At 30.4% G+C, this 14,319-nt stretch overlaps 1 protein-coding gene across 2 annotated transcripts; it reads right to left on the bottom strand.

Moving 5' to 3' along the window:
• Nucleotides 1-1,675: 1,675 nt before the first annotated feature.
• MS3_00003085 (uncharacterized protein) lies at nucleotides 1,676-14,111 on the bottom strand. 2 transcript variants are annotated; one of them, XM_051210780.1, is made up of 12 exons: nucleotides 14,039-14,111; nucleotides 13,908-13,998; nucleotides 13,683-13,869; nucleotides 12,900-13,026; nucleotides 12,323-12,453; nucleotides 10,107-10,224; nucleotides 8,367-8,398; nucleotides 7,635-7,746; nucleotides 6,854-6,976; nucleotides 4,575-4,796; nucleotides 3,666-3,765; nucleotides 1,676-2,487 (listed from the first exon to the last, which is right to left on the bottom strand). In XM_051210780.1, exons 1-12 carry the CDS (start codon nucleotides 14,072-14,074, stop codon nucleotides 2,360-2,362), a joined length of 1,407 nt encoding a protein of 468 aa, XP_051070799.1. In that variant the 5' UTR covers nucleotides 14,075-14,111; the 3' UTR covers nucleotides 1,676-2,359. The 2 variants fall into 2 exon arrangements, with proteins under 2 accessions (XP_051070799.1, XP_051070798.1); XM_051210781.1 differs by lacking the exons at nucleotides 1,676-2,487; nucleotides 3,666-3,765; nucleotides 4,575-4,796; nucleotides 6,854-6,976; nucleotides 7,635-7,746 and adding an exon at nucleotides 7,839-8,081 and having other exon boundaries at nucleotides 14,072-14,111.
• Between the last annotated feature and the right edge of the window lie 208 nt (nucleotides 14,112-14,319).

Genomic DNA, 14,319 nt, shown 5'->3' with positions numbered 1-14,319 from the left:
ATGTAAGATGCGGATTCCACTTATACCTACATATCATATTCATTATATTAGTAACGTTAACTAAATCGGCATAATATTCGTTATTGATCATACATAGTCTGCATCAAGAGTAAAAGTATTTAAATAATGAACTACAACTGTTATATCATTGAAAACATGACGGATTTATAAAGCAGGATAAATTAGAAGAGAAGACTACGTATTTTTATGACTTTTGATCAGTCATATTATGAGAAATTATAACGAAGATGCATTTGGAGATCGTTTCACCAAGACTACTTATAGTATTAGAGATCATTTTAGAACAACTCAGATAAATTTGTTGGTCGATAATAAACTAGTAGGCTTGTAACGTTTAAGAATAGCATAAAAGTGTGAACCATATGTATTAGGGTTAAGAAAGATTGAAAATTAATTTGTTTGTTTTAATTTTCGGACTTAAAGTAAGAAACCTGCCATAATTTTGATCTATGAACATTGTTTTGTTAATATGTCAGCTATATTAAAAGTAATTTTATTTTACTTAAATGGAACGAACTAGTGCACTATTTTTCAAGATAATGAAGGTCATCTTATCTACTCATAAGTGTAACAAATCTGTGACAAAAATTCAAGTAAAATTTTTGATGCATGAAATAATGTAAAATTACCATAATCAAGGTTTTTTTAAACAAGGTTTATTCAGATAAAAAAACTTGAAAAGGTTAGTGTAATTTGATATGCGAATTGAATAATGATAAACTGAAAAAATAATAGTAAACTAAAGACACTAAACAGAGAATATAGTACAACAAAGATTTTATATTTTTACTGAATACCTAACACCATTTTAGTAGCATACTCAAACGAGGATAATTATGTTCATAGATATTTTTTTACTTACTTCAGTATTCCCTTTGAATAGATCAGTTTAATCTTCTTGCTATTTATCTAACAAATAATCTAAATCCTTTTGTATAACTGTTGAACAGTGAATAACTGGACACGTTTGATTTATCTCACGTTTGTATTTGTTTAAAATACTTCGCATGCACATAAATCGTAATTGAAACATCAGCAAACTTCAGTTTTATAGAGTTGATAGAAGGTAACAAAATTAATTTGATGTTTTTTATTACGGTTTCCGTTTATCTCACTTCGGGTTCTATCATATTTAGACTGCCGAAATACAACATTTCCAAACTTTATATTAGTGTCTTCAAGTTATCTCTGTTTATACAATTCACTACATAACGAAGGAACAACGAACTGCATTTCGTTTCGGTGTTATTAGAGACTACATAATGTTTTCAGGTTCCTTATCAATTACAAAGATGAGCTTCTCTATACTATACTGTTTATCAAGGGATCTTATATTTTATCATCTATATAACGACTTAATGAATGTTTATGTTTTTGCATATGAAAACCTTATGTCGGATATATGTCAAACGTCATATCAAATTTAACTGGCTGCGAAACAGTTAACGTAACCAAAATAATTTATTCTCAAACACCACTAATGTCATATAAGAATATTTTTGAACTGGATATAAATTCAGCTATCAATATTGTTATGAATATATTAATTTGACTTAAAAGGTTATTAATTCGCTTATTTGGATACAAAACTCCTACGATTCACGATATTTCGTTAATGAAGATTTAGCATAATTTATAAGAAGACATTGGGTTTAGCATAATTTGTATTAACCAAAAACTGTTTTAAACTATGAACAAAATAGCACTTCAATTGAATTAGTTTGGTTAAATAAATTTACTAACAGTTCTCTTCTTTTTTTGAAAAAAAAAGAGAAAAGAAAAAGGAATTTCATTGGTTTGATGAGACAAAAGAGAAAAACATGATCATTATTATTTTTTGATTTTCATAGCAGTATTTGTGCTTATTGATTATATGTGCTTTCAGTAATATATTTTTTGATACTATTCGTTGTAAACGTTTGTAAAAATAATCCTATTTTTGAATAATAAAAATAAGGATTTAAAAAAGTAGAGAAGAAAATGCCTGATTATGCATCTCAAAACCTGATTGAACATTAGTTTGCTTAAACAAAAATTAGTATCGATTTCAAACAAAAATATGTATCATGATAGTCTTCATCAAACTGCATAGAGACCATTTTTTGTATAAAATTAAACCGAAGGAAAATAACAAATATAGATTGTGATATAAATTTTTCCAAATTAAGAAGACAATAAACGATTAAGTAACTTATACACATATTAAAGGATATAAACAGAACAGACTAAAAAAACATAAGGAGAATAATAATTAAATTGTAAAACAAACTATCACAAATGTGGTGAGTAATATTTTTAGTGAGATTTGTAATTGACGATCATATATGTAAAAGTTTAATCATGCATTATCCTCCTGATTTTCACTATTTTTGCGAACTCTCAAACTTGGACACGTTTTTACACAAGGTATACAGTCAACTTTCGGGATAATCTTCTTGTCTTCAATCCAAATTGCAAACAGAAATGCTGTAAAATGAATATTTAGAAAACAGATCGTTAGAATTTCATTGAAGATAGAATCTCCATCCATTTAGCTTAAAGACTTGGAAGTTACAGATAAGAAAAGTGTTCACCCCTCATTATTTATCTCTAGATCCTTTTAATGAAAAAAGATGATGAGTTTAAAAATTGTTTAGTGTTTTACGAGTAATTATGGCTCAAAAAATGTTTATCTGAAATACCAAAAGCCTCACTAGCCTCATTAATAATGATTTCAACATACTTCACAACCTTTCTTTTTTAAATTTGTCAGAATTAAGTAAGTGATTCATCAACATGTATCCACATGCCGAAGAGTTTAGCAGGGAACTTTGTGAATTGATCAATCAATACTATCTCATGTATAGAATGACATAGTAAGATTCATCTTTGTGAGCTAATTAGAAAGTTCTGAGTACTACTGGAAATTAATTAGTAAATAGAGAACATGGGAATGTTTTCCTGAGCATATGTTCATCTCAGCTTGCACGTCATGAATTAAACTCTAAAGAACAAAGATGAAGTGACAATATATATAGTAATTTTAGTTACGTCCTAAACACTTTAAAAATAAGGAGGTATGTATTTTGGAATTAAAATGATATGACAGTCTCCTTTTGGGGAGCTGATTTAGGTTCGTATGATAAGCACTTCTGACTAATACTTTTAAAGATGACATGTTGAACCTTCAGCAAAAAATTTGTGTAATTATGCTTCCGAGTAAAGGTGAGGTCTTTTCATTGACCAGTACACATGAAAAAATTTATATACCAGGTTTGTACTGGTATTATAGAAGACATTTATCTCGAGTTACCAAGTGGTAATCGAGTTTATATCTTTGAGTAAAAAACTCAGTAACCGATATTCATATAACAACGAGGAATCATTCAACAATATTGTCCTAATACTAACACAATGTATATATTTACAGACCCCCACTTATTTATTGAGCTGACGAAAATATTAGTATACGTGCAAATGTACTATAAGTGATCTGGTCTTGTTTACGAATATTTTGCTTTTGAAAACATGCCTTATTAATAAGAAATAAGTTATACAAGGAACCATACTGAAAAACTGACAATTATTAACTACAAAATAAGTGGTATTATCTCATATCAATGAGGTTTATTAAATTCATTATTATGTAAAGGTTAAGAACATACCGAGTAAGCAAACACCTCCGCAGCCACTGAACTGTACTAGGTAAGGATTAGATGCATGTATAAACATTGAGACAACAGAACATAGTATACTTCCCACAGTCTTAAAGGAAAGAAAAAACATTGAATAACTTAATATCGATATAATACTTTACATTAAAAGGATTACTCAGAGACGTCTGGTAGCAAATAACATCAGGTTTCCAGCCTATATGACATCCTAAGCAAAGTTCGATGGTGGCTAGCAGTTAAATTCAGAACGCACATTTCGTCCTACTTGGGACTCGTTATTTGGAGGCATCTGTATCCCAGAGTTAATGTTTATTCGTCCTAGATTCCACCGTGAACCTCCATCCAACTATGCCTATGATGCTTTTTGATCAATTTCAACATCCACCCAATCCCCACAGGATACGCATACATCAAAAGAGCAATCTACTGTAGTTCTGAACAATAGTGGGAAGATTTGAATAGCCAATACTAATTAATTATATGACATTCTCTTATAATCATTATCATTTTGACCCAGAAACCTTTTTCATTAACAAAAATTATCTACATTAACAGAATTCTAAATAATTGTCTAACATATGAAAGTTTCATAAGTTTTGAATGGTTAAATATTTTTTATGTAAATAAACACACTTCATTCTACGTTTTTCATTAACATGACTTTTGTATCGCATTCAGTATGTTTATTTTAACATTATTTCATGCTAAAAGTACAGTATGTGGTCGAAAATACTGATAAAAGTATTCATACTGCAGGAATCAAGTAACGAAATCCATTGATTACTGATTGAAAATATTCATACGTGCGTTATACATAAATGCCACTACTAAACATGTAAACCTTAATAATGAACATTTTTTGTACATCATTAAAAATTTATTATTTAACATCTAGCTTACAAATCCAGTAAACACAATGCCGTAGTTTATGGCAAAGTAAGTAGGACCAAATATATTTCCTGTACCACCTGGCATAATAACAAACACTCCACTCAGTACCAAAAATAGTGCCCACACCCAAATTGCGTATGCAGCTTTAAGACCCGGCATTGGTATTCCTCCAATATGTGGAAACGTGAAAAGTATTATAGCCCATAGTATTAACACAATGCACAATGGTAACTGAAAATTGGTATGATAAAAAAGCGTAATAATGAATTGTATAAATCACTGAATAAGAGTTGATAGAGCAGTTTTGCAGCTCAATGCTTGTAATAATTTATGTTTATATCCCTAGTTCAGCATAAATATTGATCGTATAGATAATCATATTGTTTAGCTAAGATATACTTCTGAACAATCTGTACCAGGAATTATCGCGTTATATAAATTAAATGTAATTGTTCTAATGGAGTTGATATAGATGATCTACGTAAATTAAACAGTGAACTATTTAACAACTAATCCATTCTTATAAGCAGTGGTTAGTGATAATTACTAGTTATTTTCCTGATCTGTAATCCAGTTTAAATAATCACAGTGACTTTCATTCAGTTTCTGGTTAACTATAAAATGGTACGAAATTTTATGATAATTTAGAAGTGAAATAACATATTACCATGATGACCATTATTTAGTAGTAGATAGAAACAATTAACTAACCGAATGCGTAAATAACAAAAAAATTACTAGGTAGGAATTAATCTCGGCTAGTATTCACCACTGCATAAAACATTTTATTCAACTCAAAACCAGGTTTCATTAAAAGATATTTTCACTTTCAATGTATTGGGTCGTTAACTTCTGACATAAGTTTTCTTACAGTTGTTGGTAATAAACTATATAATCTGAATATATTTCCAAACAATCTTATTTGACTAATTATTTTTCAGCTCTTTAAAATAACCGACATTGTAGTTAGTTATTTTACTTGACAATAGCATATGTTTTGGTGTAAATATTGCACAAGCTCATTTCAATCAGACATATGTAAAACCTAAGACGTTCTTTTGTTTTAAATGAATTTAACTTTCTGAACACAGGAGTAATGATCAGTTTATCATGTTCACCTGTTGTTTCTTCAGATTGTATCGTGTAATCAATTTGAAATATAAATTAAGGTGACTAGCTCATAAATAGAAATGAATACCACATTACAGCTGACAGAACGTGGTTAGCCATAAATAAAGACCTAGTAAAATTGGACATAGACCTAATTTGTAAACTTTCCCAACAACATGATGAAAAGAGAATCAGGATAAAAATCTGAAAATTCGGAATTAAGGTGACATTATATGGTAGAAATAAGTCAAATATTTACGTGCGAATTGTAAACCTGAATAGTTCGTTCAAAAGTATACACCTTTCAAAGATTATTTTGCATGACAATTAATCTACATTCAACCTAATTAGTATTGACTTTTAAAGTTATATTCATTCAAGTCGTAAATGTATAGTCATTAAGAACATTTCTTTTTCTCTGTCTATACCTTTCACATCAAATCTCGCCTGAATGCATACTACGTGAAACAGATTTTCGTTTGGTTGTAAAACTAGATTCTATGTTTTACTGATGGACTTGTGTGATGAATAGGCTAGAAATCAAGCCGTTGATTTCTTACTCTCCAGCAAGGATTTTCAAGAAGTACTTCACACATAGAATAATTATTCCCTCTGATAGGGATTTCAACTTAAAAACACTATTGCACTTATGTACAAATGTATCCACCTCATGAGTTTCTAAATAAGTAAATAATGAAACTGCTGAATGACAACTATTAGCCATCACACATATATTTTGTCAACCTGTAATATAAAGTGAACGTAGTAATTTCTGGGAATGAATAATATATCGTATGGTCTATCAAATAGTTATTTTATGTGTGTATATACTCAAATGTGAATCTCAATCTGACAATACAAGAAGACAATGAACAACGACAATTAACTTGACCAAATAACGTTAATTAATGCATAGGTCTCGAAATATGTAAGTTATAGTAGATTCGTGGTAGTTCTTGTGGCAAAACAGTTAATCGTTTCGTCAAACGTAGAACTATCCTAATTATATATAATTGCATCAACTTGATAATTTGACAGAAAACATTAAATTAACATATAAGACATGTTGCTCAGAGCCAATTACAGACCAAATACAAATCAGTCATAGCAAAAATGAACACTTAGGTCGTCTGGATGAATTGTAAAGACAGTAATATCTGACCAAGTTAAATCATTACCTTGAACGAAATGCGATCTACTATAGCACCCCACATAATCCTACCACCAGCATTAAAAAGTGCTGTTATACTGGCAACAATAGACAGGTACTGATCATCACTGATAAACTCTTGTCCAAAAAGCTGAAATATATAAAAATAGTATTGTAAAATATGGATTTGTAATCGGAAATTCAGTTGTATTGTTTATCATTAGTAAATTTCTTCAAACAGTACTAAAACAGACACGTTTTCTAAGTATTATTTCTCATATCACTTGCTTAACACTCCTAATATTTAAATAGTTTTGAACATAAGTCGATATCAGTCGGAGGTTCATTGAGAATAAGCGAATACCGCGAAGATAATTTCCTAGTCTTGAAAAATTATTCGTGTACTCGTCAAACAATTAACTCAAGGAATTCCTCCACCGTTTGCTACAAACATTTATGCACACCTGGAATTAATAGCCTGAACTGAACTATGAATATCTTCCATCATTATATCAATAATGTTTTCTGACTTCGTAACTTTTAAACTACATTTTTTTAGAAGCAATTAACTTTTTTCAGGGTAACTCCGAAGGGTGAAATTTTTACTGATTTATTTCATTATTTTACTCTTACAGTGTTCTACAGTTGTAATTCACAAGCGACATACCTTGTTCAAATGAAATCAAATGTAACAAATAAGTACAATAAATATTTTAGAGTTTTTATTAAGAGACCAGAAAGTAATAAAAAGTCAAATGCTTGCCAATTTTCAAATAAATATACATACATTATGCTTCATAATCACTTACCTTGTACGCTGATGTGATAATTGTGATAGGGATAATAACTAAGAACATTATTATCCATAACAAGTAAAAGTCAATTTTACGGAATAACTGCTTAGGTGATAAGTTGATTTGGCTAAAATATAAATGATTACTTGTGATATATTCTGGTATTTGTAATACTTTAAAATATGGAATATAACCCTAATACGAAAATTTAAACATTTATTTAAAATAACGGAATATGCAATATCTATCAGCGATATACAAAACGTCCATATATGAATTTCTAGTAAATCAACTCACATAATCAAACTTTGATGATATTTAGTCCAATGAAGCAGAACTAAATGTTGAAGAGTAAGTCAGCTTTGAAACTAGATATTTTGAAAAAGCTGAATCAACTGAGCACTAACTGTTTTTGTGGAGTCCAACCTTGATCATTAACTGAACTGTCAGAGGAAATTTACGCTGTTTACAATAACAGAGAGGAATTTTAAGAGTCAGGTTAACCACATTATTACCTCACTATTTTCAGTTTTAATAAGTGCATTACTAGCAAATAAAGATTTCAATGAAACCCAACAAATTATTCATTCGAAATATTTTTATCCGAATTTACGGCATTTTAATACTCAAAAGTAATAATAGTCTATCGAAATAACTCGAAACGATAAATTCATGATACTAATTGTATTTTAAAATATATTCCTTAAGTGATATATGAGTTAAAATTAGATGCATAGAATAACTTACTCAGTGTTTACTTTACCAGAATCAGGTTTATCCTAAAAAGTAAAAATACGCTGCATTATGTAGAAGGACGATAATTAATTTAGCTTTCTTTCTATTGCATGCATACTCTCAAAGTGTTTTTGATTTAATTTTGGTCAAAAATCAAATTCACTAATTTTCTTGTTCACTGAACGTGAAATTGTTATGCAGATTTCCAGAAATGAATATTTTTATACAAATGAAAGTTCGCCTTTTCTAGATTCGACTGCCTAAGACTATTTACATTAAATACAAAACTTAGTAAAACTTTTGTATGAAACTGCTTTTAACTGAGTTTATATAATCATAAACAATGATACAAGGACTGTAATCAAATAATGTGTTTAGATAAACGTAATCACTCGTTTCAGTGTTGTACAACAGTGCGTTTTTAGTGTGCATTTTAGAAGCAAAATTACTTTCATTTTTGTTCGGACTTAATTGTTATGTTGGTTCATGAAATAAATTTGTGTTTTAGACGTTCATGAGACCAACCGATACCTTCTAAAGTACAAACGGTAGTAAGTTTTTATACATGGTGGTTAGTAAACTAAAGTTTACTACCATAGATAATAAAGCAATGACTTGAACAATAAACGTTAAAATGTATATGGTTACACAATAATGATGAAAGCATATCATCAATGGTATCAAAGAAATTTCAGTGATTTGATTGCATAAGTCATTCATAACTCATTTGAGAATAATTTTGTCGGAATTTCACCTATCTAGTGAGTTTAGATAATTATTAGATATTTACTTTTCCGTTTCAATAGATTTTTTCGTTTGAATAATTTTTTCTGGTTAGCGTTCTTTTAGCGAGTTAGTTTTCTACGAGATGGGGTCGCTAACCCCGTGTCCAACTCTCCTTTTTTACCCGGGCTTGGGACCGGTAGTAACTCCGGAAGAGCTACAGACGTCGGGAAACAGAAGCAAGTATGAAAAAGATGAATAACAACTGGAAAGAGCTGGAAAGGATTCTTCGGGACAGGGTTGGATGGAGAGTGCCGGTGCTCCTCCTCGAGGAGCAACAGACGGAAGTAACTTGTAAGTAAGATCTTTTTGTTAGACTGGGACGTAATCAAGAGAATAAACTACCATATGCTAATCTTCCATACTTTCAATATAGAATAAAGGTGTTCATTGGTGGTTGAGGCAAATAACAATGCTTCTAACCAGAATTCACATATGAAAAAGTTTATCTTTCATAATTTAGGCAGAGTTCATTAGCTATCAACGCACAAGGTGATATCATGTACAGTAATTTCAAAAACTACGTATTTAAGCTCAAAACATAATTGGTAGAAACAGATCATATTCTTTAAATGTTAAGACTAGAGTTCAAAACCAAATACATATTGGCCTCAGGTATAAAATTCACATCATTGCAGAAAATGTAGATTAGTGGTCAGATCGGATGAAAACCTTTGAAACAACATTCGTGATGTACGAAATAGTCATAGAATGTGTTCAAAGAGCTCCACATATTGCGTGTATTCACACCAAACAAATTTTTAGTCGATAAACCGCTGGTTAGTCGAGTCATATTCATTCTTTCACAACGTATCCCACCTTATGGTTAAAATCACAAACTGATTCTTACGCCATATTGATGATTTTCATAGCTATGAGCTAACAGTGTCAAAAGAAGGTTGAATTAATCTAAAATAAAGATAACAAAAGATTTGAAACGACAAAAAAATCTATTGACTGTTTATTTACCTTTTGTTTTTTCTCGCTCATGAGTACAAAGCCAACTATTTGTCCACTAATTAAAATCCCGCCTAAGATGAGAAATGCTCTTGGTATTCTATCTAATAGCTCAGGATCGTCAAATAGCCTTTATATAAGATGTAAAAAAATAAAAATACATTATCCCAAGTTTAAAGGCAACCAATTCAGGAAAAAGTGTTTAAATAGATCCACTACTATGCCTATTGAGGTTTTAGACGGTTAAACTATATTTTCAGATTTTGTTTACCTAATATCACTCATCAATTTCTACAGAATTTGAATTCACTTAGAAAATATAATGCCACCCAAGCTATTAGTATGTTAAGCAAAGATAAACATAACTTACTAGATAGTAAATAAAATAACTACTAGAGCTATATATTGAATATATTGATAAAGCCATTAATAAAACAATAATAATATTTGTTATTTACTAAAATCAACTTCTGAAAGGAAGTCAGTAGAATGTTATCTTTAAATAAAGATTCTCAGGATTATTTTAGTATTAGTGCAATTTATTTAGCAACCTACTTTTAAAATTTTATAAAGTCTATATTTACGAAATCACTGTATTTTCTGATAAGCCGATTCAAATGAATTTTGATCCCTGATTACTATTCTAGTGCCACTTTTTTAAAGTATGGTATATATATAAGTTAGAAAGTTCCTTTCTACCGGTTTTACATAATTTTCAGTTCTTTCGGGTGCAGATAACTACAAGTAAACAGTTATTCTGGATATTTTTGGCTCCTAGTAAGTATTTTACTGTGATTGTTACTCGTGATAATAAATCACTAGAACTAAAGTTTTGAAACATTTGGTCAGGATTTCGTGAAGTCTATTTGCACTTGACTATATGTCTTATGCATGTTATTAGGGCAAGGAAAGTAGATAATTCTGAAGAATGGAGACGAAGCTTGGTACTATAAAGGTTAGATCTAAAGCATAAGTCGCTAACATGAGTTTTGTATATACAAGACTGTCTATTGTTGCTACTGCTTTTGAATAAAAAAGCAAAAACATATGTAATTAACTATAATTAGGTGCACTTACAAATAAAGATTACAATATCTGATTTGCACATTAAAAACTCTGGAAATTAACAACTGATACTTGAAAATAGTTCAAGAGTTCAGTTAACTCCAAAATTATTTTGGATGGACATTTTACCCAGAAAGAAGCACTGTAGCGTCACGCAAGTTAATGTACGTTTTCACTTAATATAGATTTGGATGAAATCAGGCGGTTATAAATGGACAATCTGCATTATAAAACGTGCTTCACTAAGTCCAGTTTAGTTTTTCAGTTACTAAGAATTCCTGAAGCTGTACATGAGTTGTTATTTAAGCACAGCTGTATTTTGTTTGAATATCATAGAAAATTTTATTGACAAATGGACGATTGATTGCAACCTTCATGATCATAAATGGTTAGCTAAATATGTTTCAATTTGTAATAATTGTTCCAGAACCATTTAATAACCCACATAAATACTGTACCAAAATATATTTTTAATTAAACTACTAATAACCAACTTGCTATATACAATTTTATCTTTAACAGCCCTGAAAATGCCAAAATTGTTTAGATATTTGTTTAATAAGTCACTGTTAAATCACCATAATTGCTGTTGACCGTTTTTAGTGTGAAAAAACATGTAGAACTTAAATCAAAGTGATTCTTCTAATTTCTTAGAAATGGTATGGGTGGATTTTTTATTTGAGGTTCACGATATTTAAAGTAATTTTGCATAACACTGCTCATACATATGGTCATTTTTATTTTCCTTTTTCTCCAAAATTGTATGACGTTTTTAGATAATGCATCACTTGAGAGTTTACATTTGTATCCGTCTAGTGATTTTCAAGGAACCAACTATGTTCATGCACTTAATAGATAAATCGTCATTATGTTTCGGTAGTCTATTCTGCTTTTGTCTGGTGATTTACCTATTTGCATGATTTTCGTCAGATTTTAAACAAAAGCACTATCTCACTTGGTCATTTGAAACAGAAAGTCAAAGAACACTTGGCATGTTTAGAGTGTATTGTAGTTTAGTCTAATGTTCTTCTAAGAAAATGTTTAAGAAGCAAATGGTTTTGTGTTATGGGCAGATTAACATGTACCTACAGACTAAATTACGTAATAAAGTTTATGAACCACCAGTACACATTATCCCTTCACTCAAGTGCATATAAACTCACTTTGTTACAGGATTCACCGGTGTGTTGTTCGGATTGATAAGTGCCGTTTGAATGGGCGTAAAAACAAGTGCTCCCAGTCCAAATCCACCGACAACTAAACCAACAATGAGGAATCGTCGTTTTGGAAACCACTAGATATAAAACAATGAAATTTATGGATCACGTATATATAAAGCAAGCACTAAATACGTCAATAACTCTGGTTTTTTGTGGCGTGATTTGTTGCAAAAGATAAAGTAAATGGCTTATAACTGTAATTCAGGTACACTTTTTGACAATCCACTTAACCATTATTAAACCGTCTTTCCGTTTTTCAGTTACCCTGAAAGTAATTAAAAACTATTTAAAATATAGAGCTCTGATTTGGTTGTTAATCTAGTCGTTAAGACTTCAGTAGTGTTGTGTGGACGCTTTATAAGTCAAAGAAATAGACTTTGGAAAGTAGAAGAAATTAGTAAGTGACATTTAAAAGAAACAATTCAACTTCATAATCTATTAAAAGCTCTACGTTTCATCATAAAAGAATGAATACTTAAATCACCTTACTTTAATATTAATATGAATTACTAAAACTTACTTTCGCGGCTACTCCCATCACTACCGAATATGCAAATCCAAGCCCCAGACCCATGAGTACTGAGTATGTTATAATAACACCAATGTAGGTCCTTTGAATTGTAATATTTGTTAAGAAAACACTCCCACTGAAAATTAAGTGAAAGACCTCACAAAATTCAATATACGAAGATGAGAAATACAATGTTAAAAATGAATTCTGCTCTTCCGTATTCTAAATTATTACTGTATAAGTCTGTGAAAACACAGAAGTAAATGGTACTGATGAATCAAGTATTTTTGGGTTTTAATTAGCCGTTAAGTTTGTCAGTGGCAAATGAAACTAAAGATGACGAACCAGAAGTAGAATAGGAACTAAATTTTTAATGTTCTATCGTTTGTACACCATTTTAATGAAAGGATTGAGTAAAGAGGTTGTGTGAATAAAACATTCATTGGTGATGAGAAATAAGAATGATAATTTGCCATGAAACACAAATAAATGAAGCTTAAGTCGATTTAATTTCTACCACATTATTGTTTTGATCGTCCTTTTGTTCTCGTCAACTCTAAAATTTGTTCGATTGCATTATTAAAAGATAGGACATTTCCTCGGTAATTCCATCTCAACTACACAATAATTGATAATAAACAGCACTTAAATTTGCATCCGATTTGCACAGAAAGAAGAATAATACTTTGCTGACATTATCTTCATGCTCAAGAACTGACACATAATCATGGATATGTAATAGACTTCGGAAGATTCCAAATAAAACTTGAAACTTGTAATCTCGAAACATACCTATGAAGTAAACATCCTATTCCTACAACCACACGGAAACCAGCTTTCTGATACACGAGTCCACCAAGTGCCATTGATAAACCTTGAGATGCTAGTGCAAGCGCTGAGAGCCAAACAGTTGATTGACTTTGTACACTGGGATCAACACGAGCTTTAATATAACTCAAAATATAAGGAACCATGTTCGCTATGGGTGATAGCTGTGGAAAAAATGAATGATCTTACCAACTGTATAAAAGTAACCAAAGGTTATTTGAATTAGAACAGCTCCTATGACTGTCAAAGTTCCGAATAACAAGTTCTTTTTCTTCCTTTCCTATACATTGCGGAGAATTTAATTAAACCAGCACTATTACCATGTTGCAAGGAATCTTTGGACATTTGCGTACCATGTTTGTACGGAGTAGACACGAAAACTACCGTAGAAACAACTCGCATATTTAAATATGATACAGACCTTAGAAGTAAGGTTCAATGATTTAAACAAAAACGGACACAACTTTTTACTACGAGTCAGCATAACCTAATCAGTTTTCACCGGTTATTTCATTATTTCACTACAGTTTATCGAATCTTGTGATTTTGTTGGCGCGCTCTATTTAAAAGAACAGTGGTATTGTTTCTCGTTGAGTTAATT

This window comes from Schistosoma haematobium, chromosome ZW (genome assembly GCF_000699445.3).
Source record: "Schistosoma haematobium chromosome ZW, whole genome shotgun sequence".
Classification (NCBI taxonomy): domain Eukaryota; kingdom Metazoa; phylum Platyhelminthes; class Trematoda; order Strigeidida; family Schistosomatidae; genus Schistosoma; species Schistosoma haematobium.
This window is presented reverse-complemented; position numbering and strand designations above follow the sequence as displayed.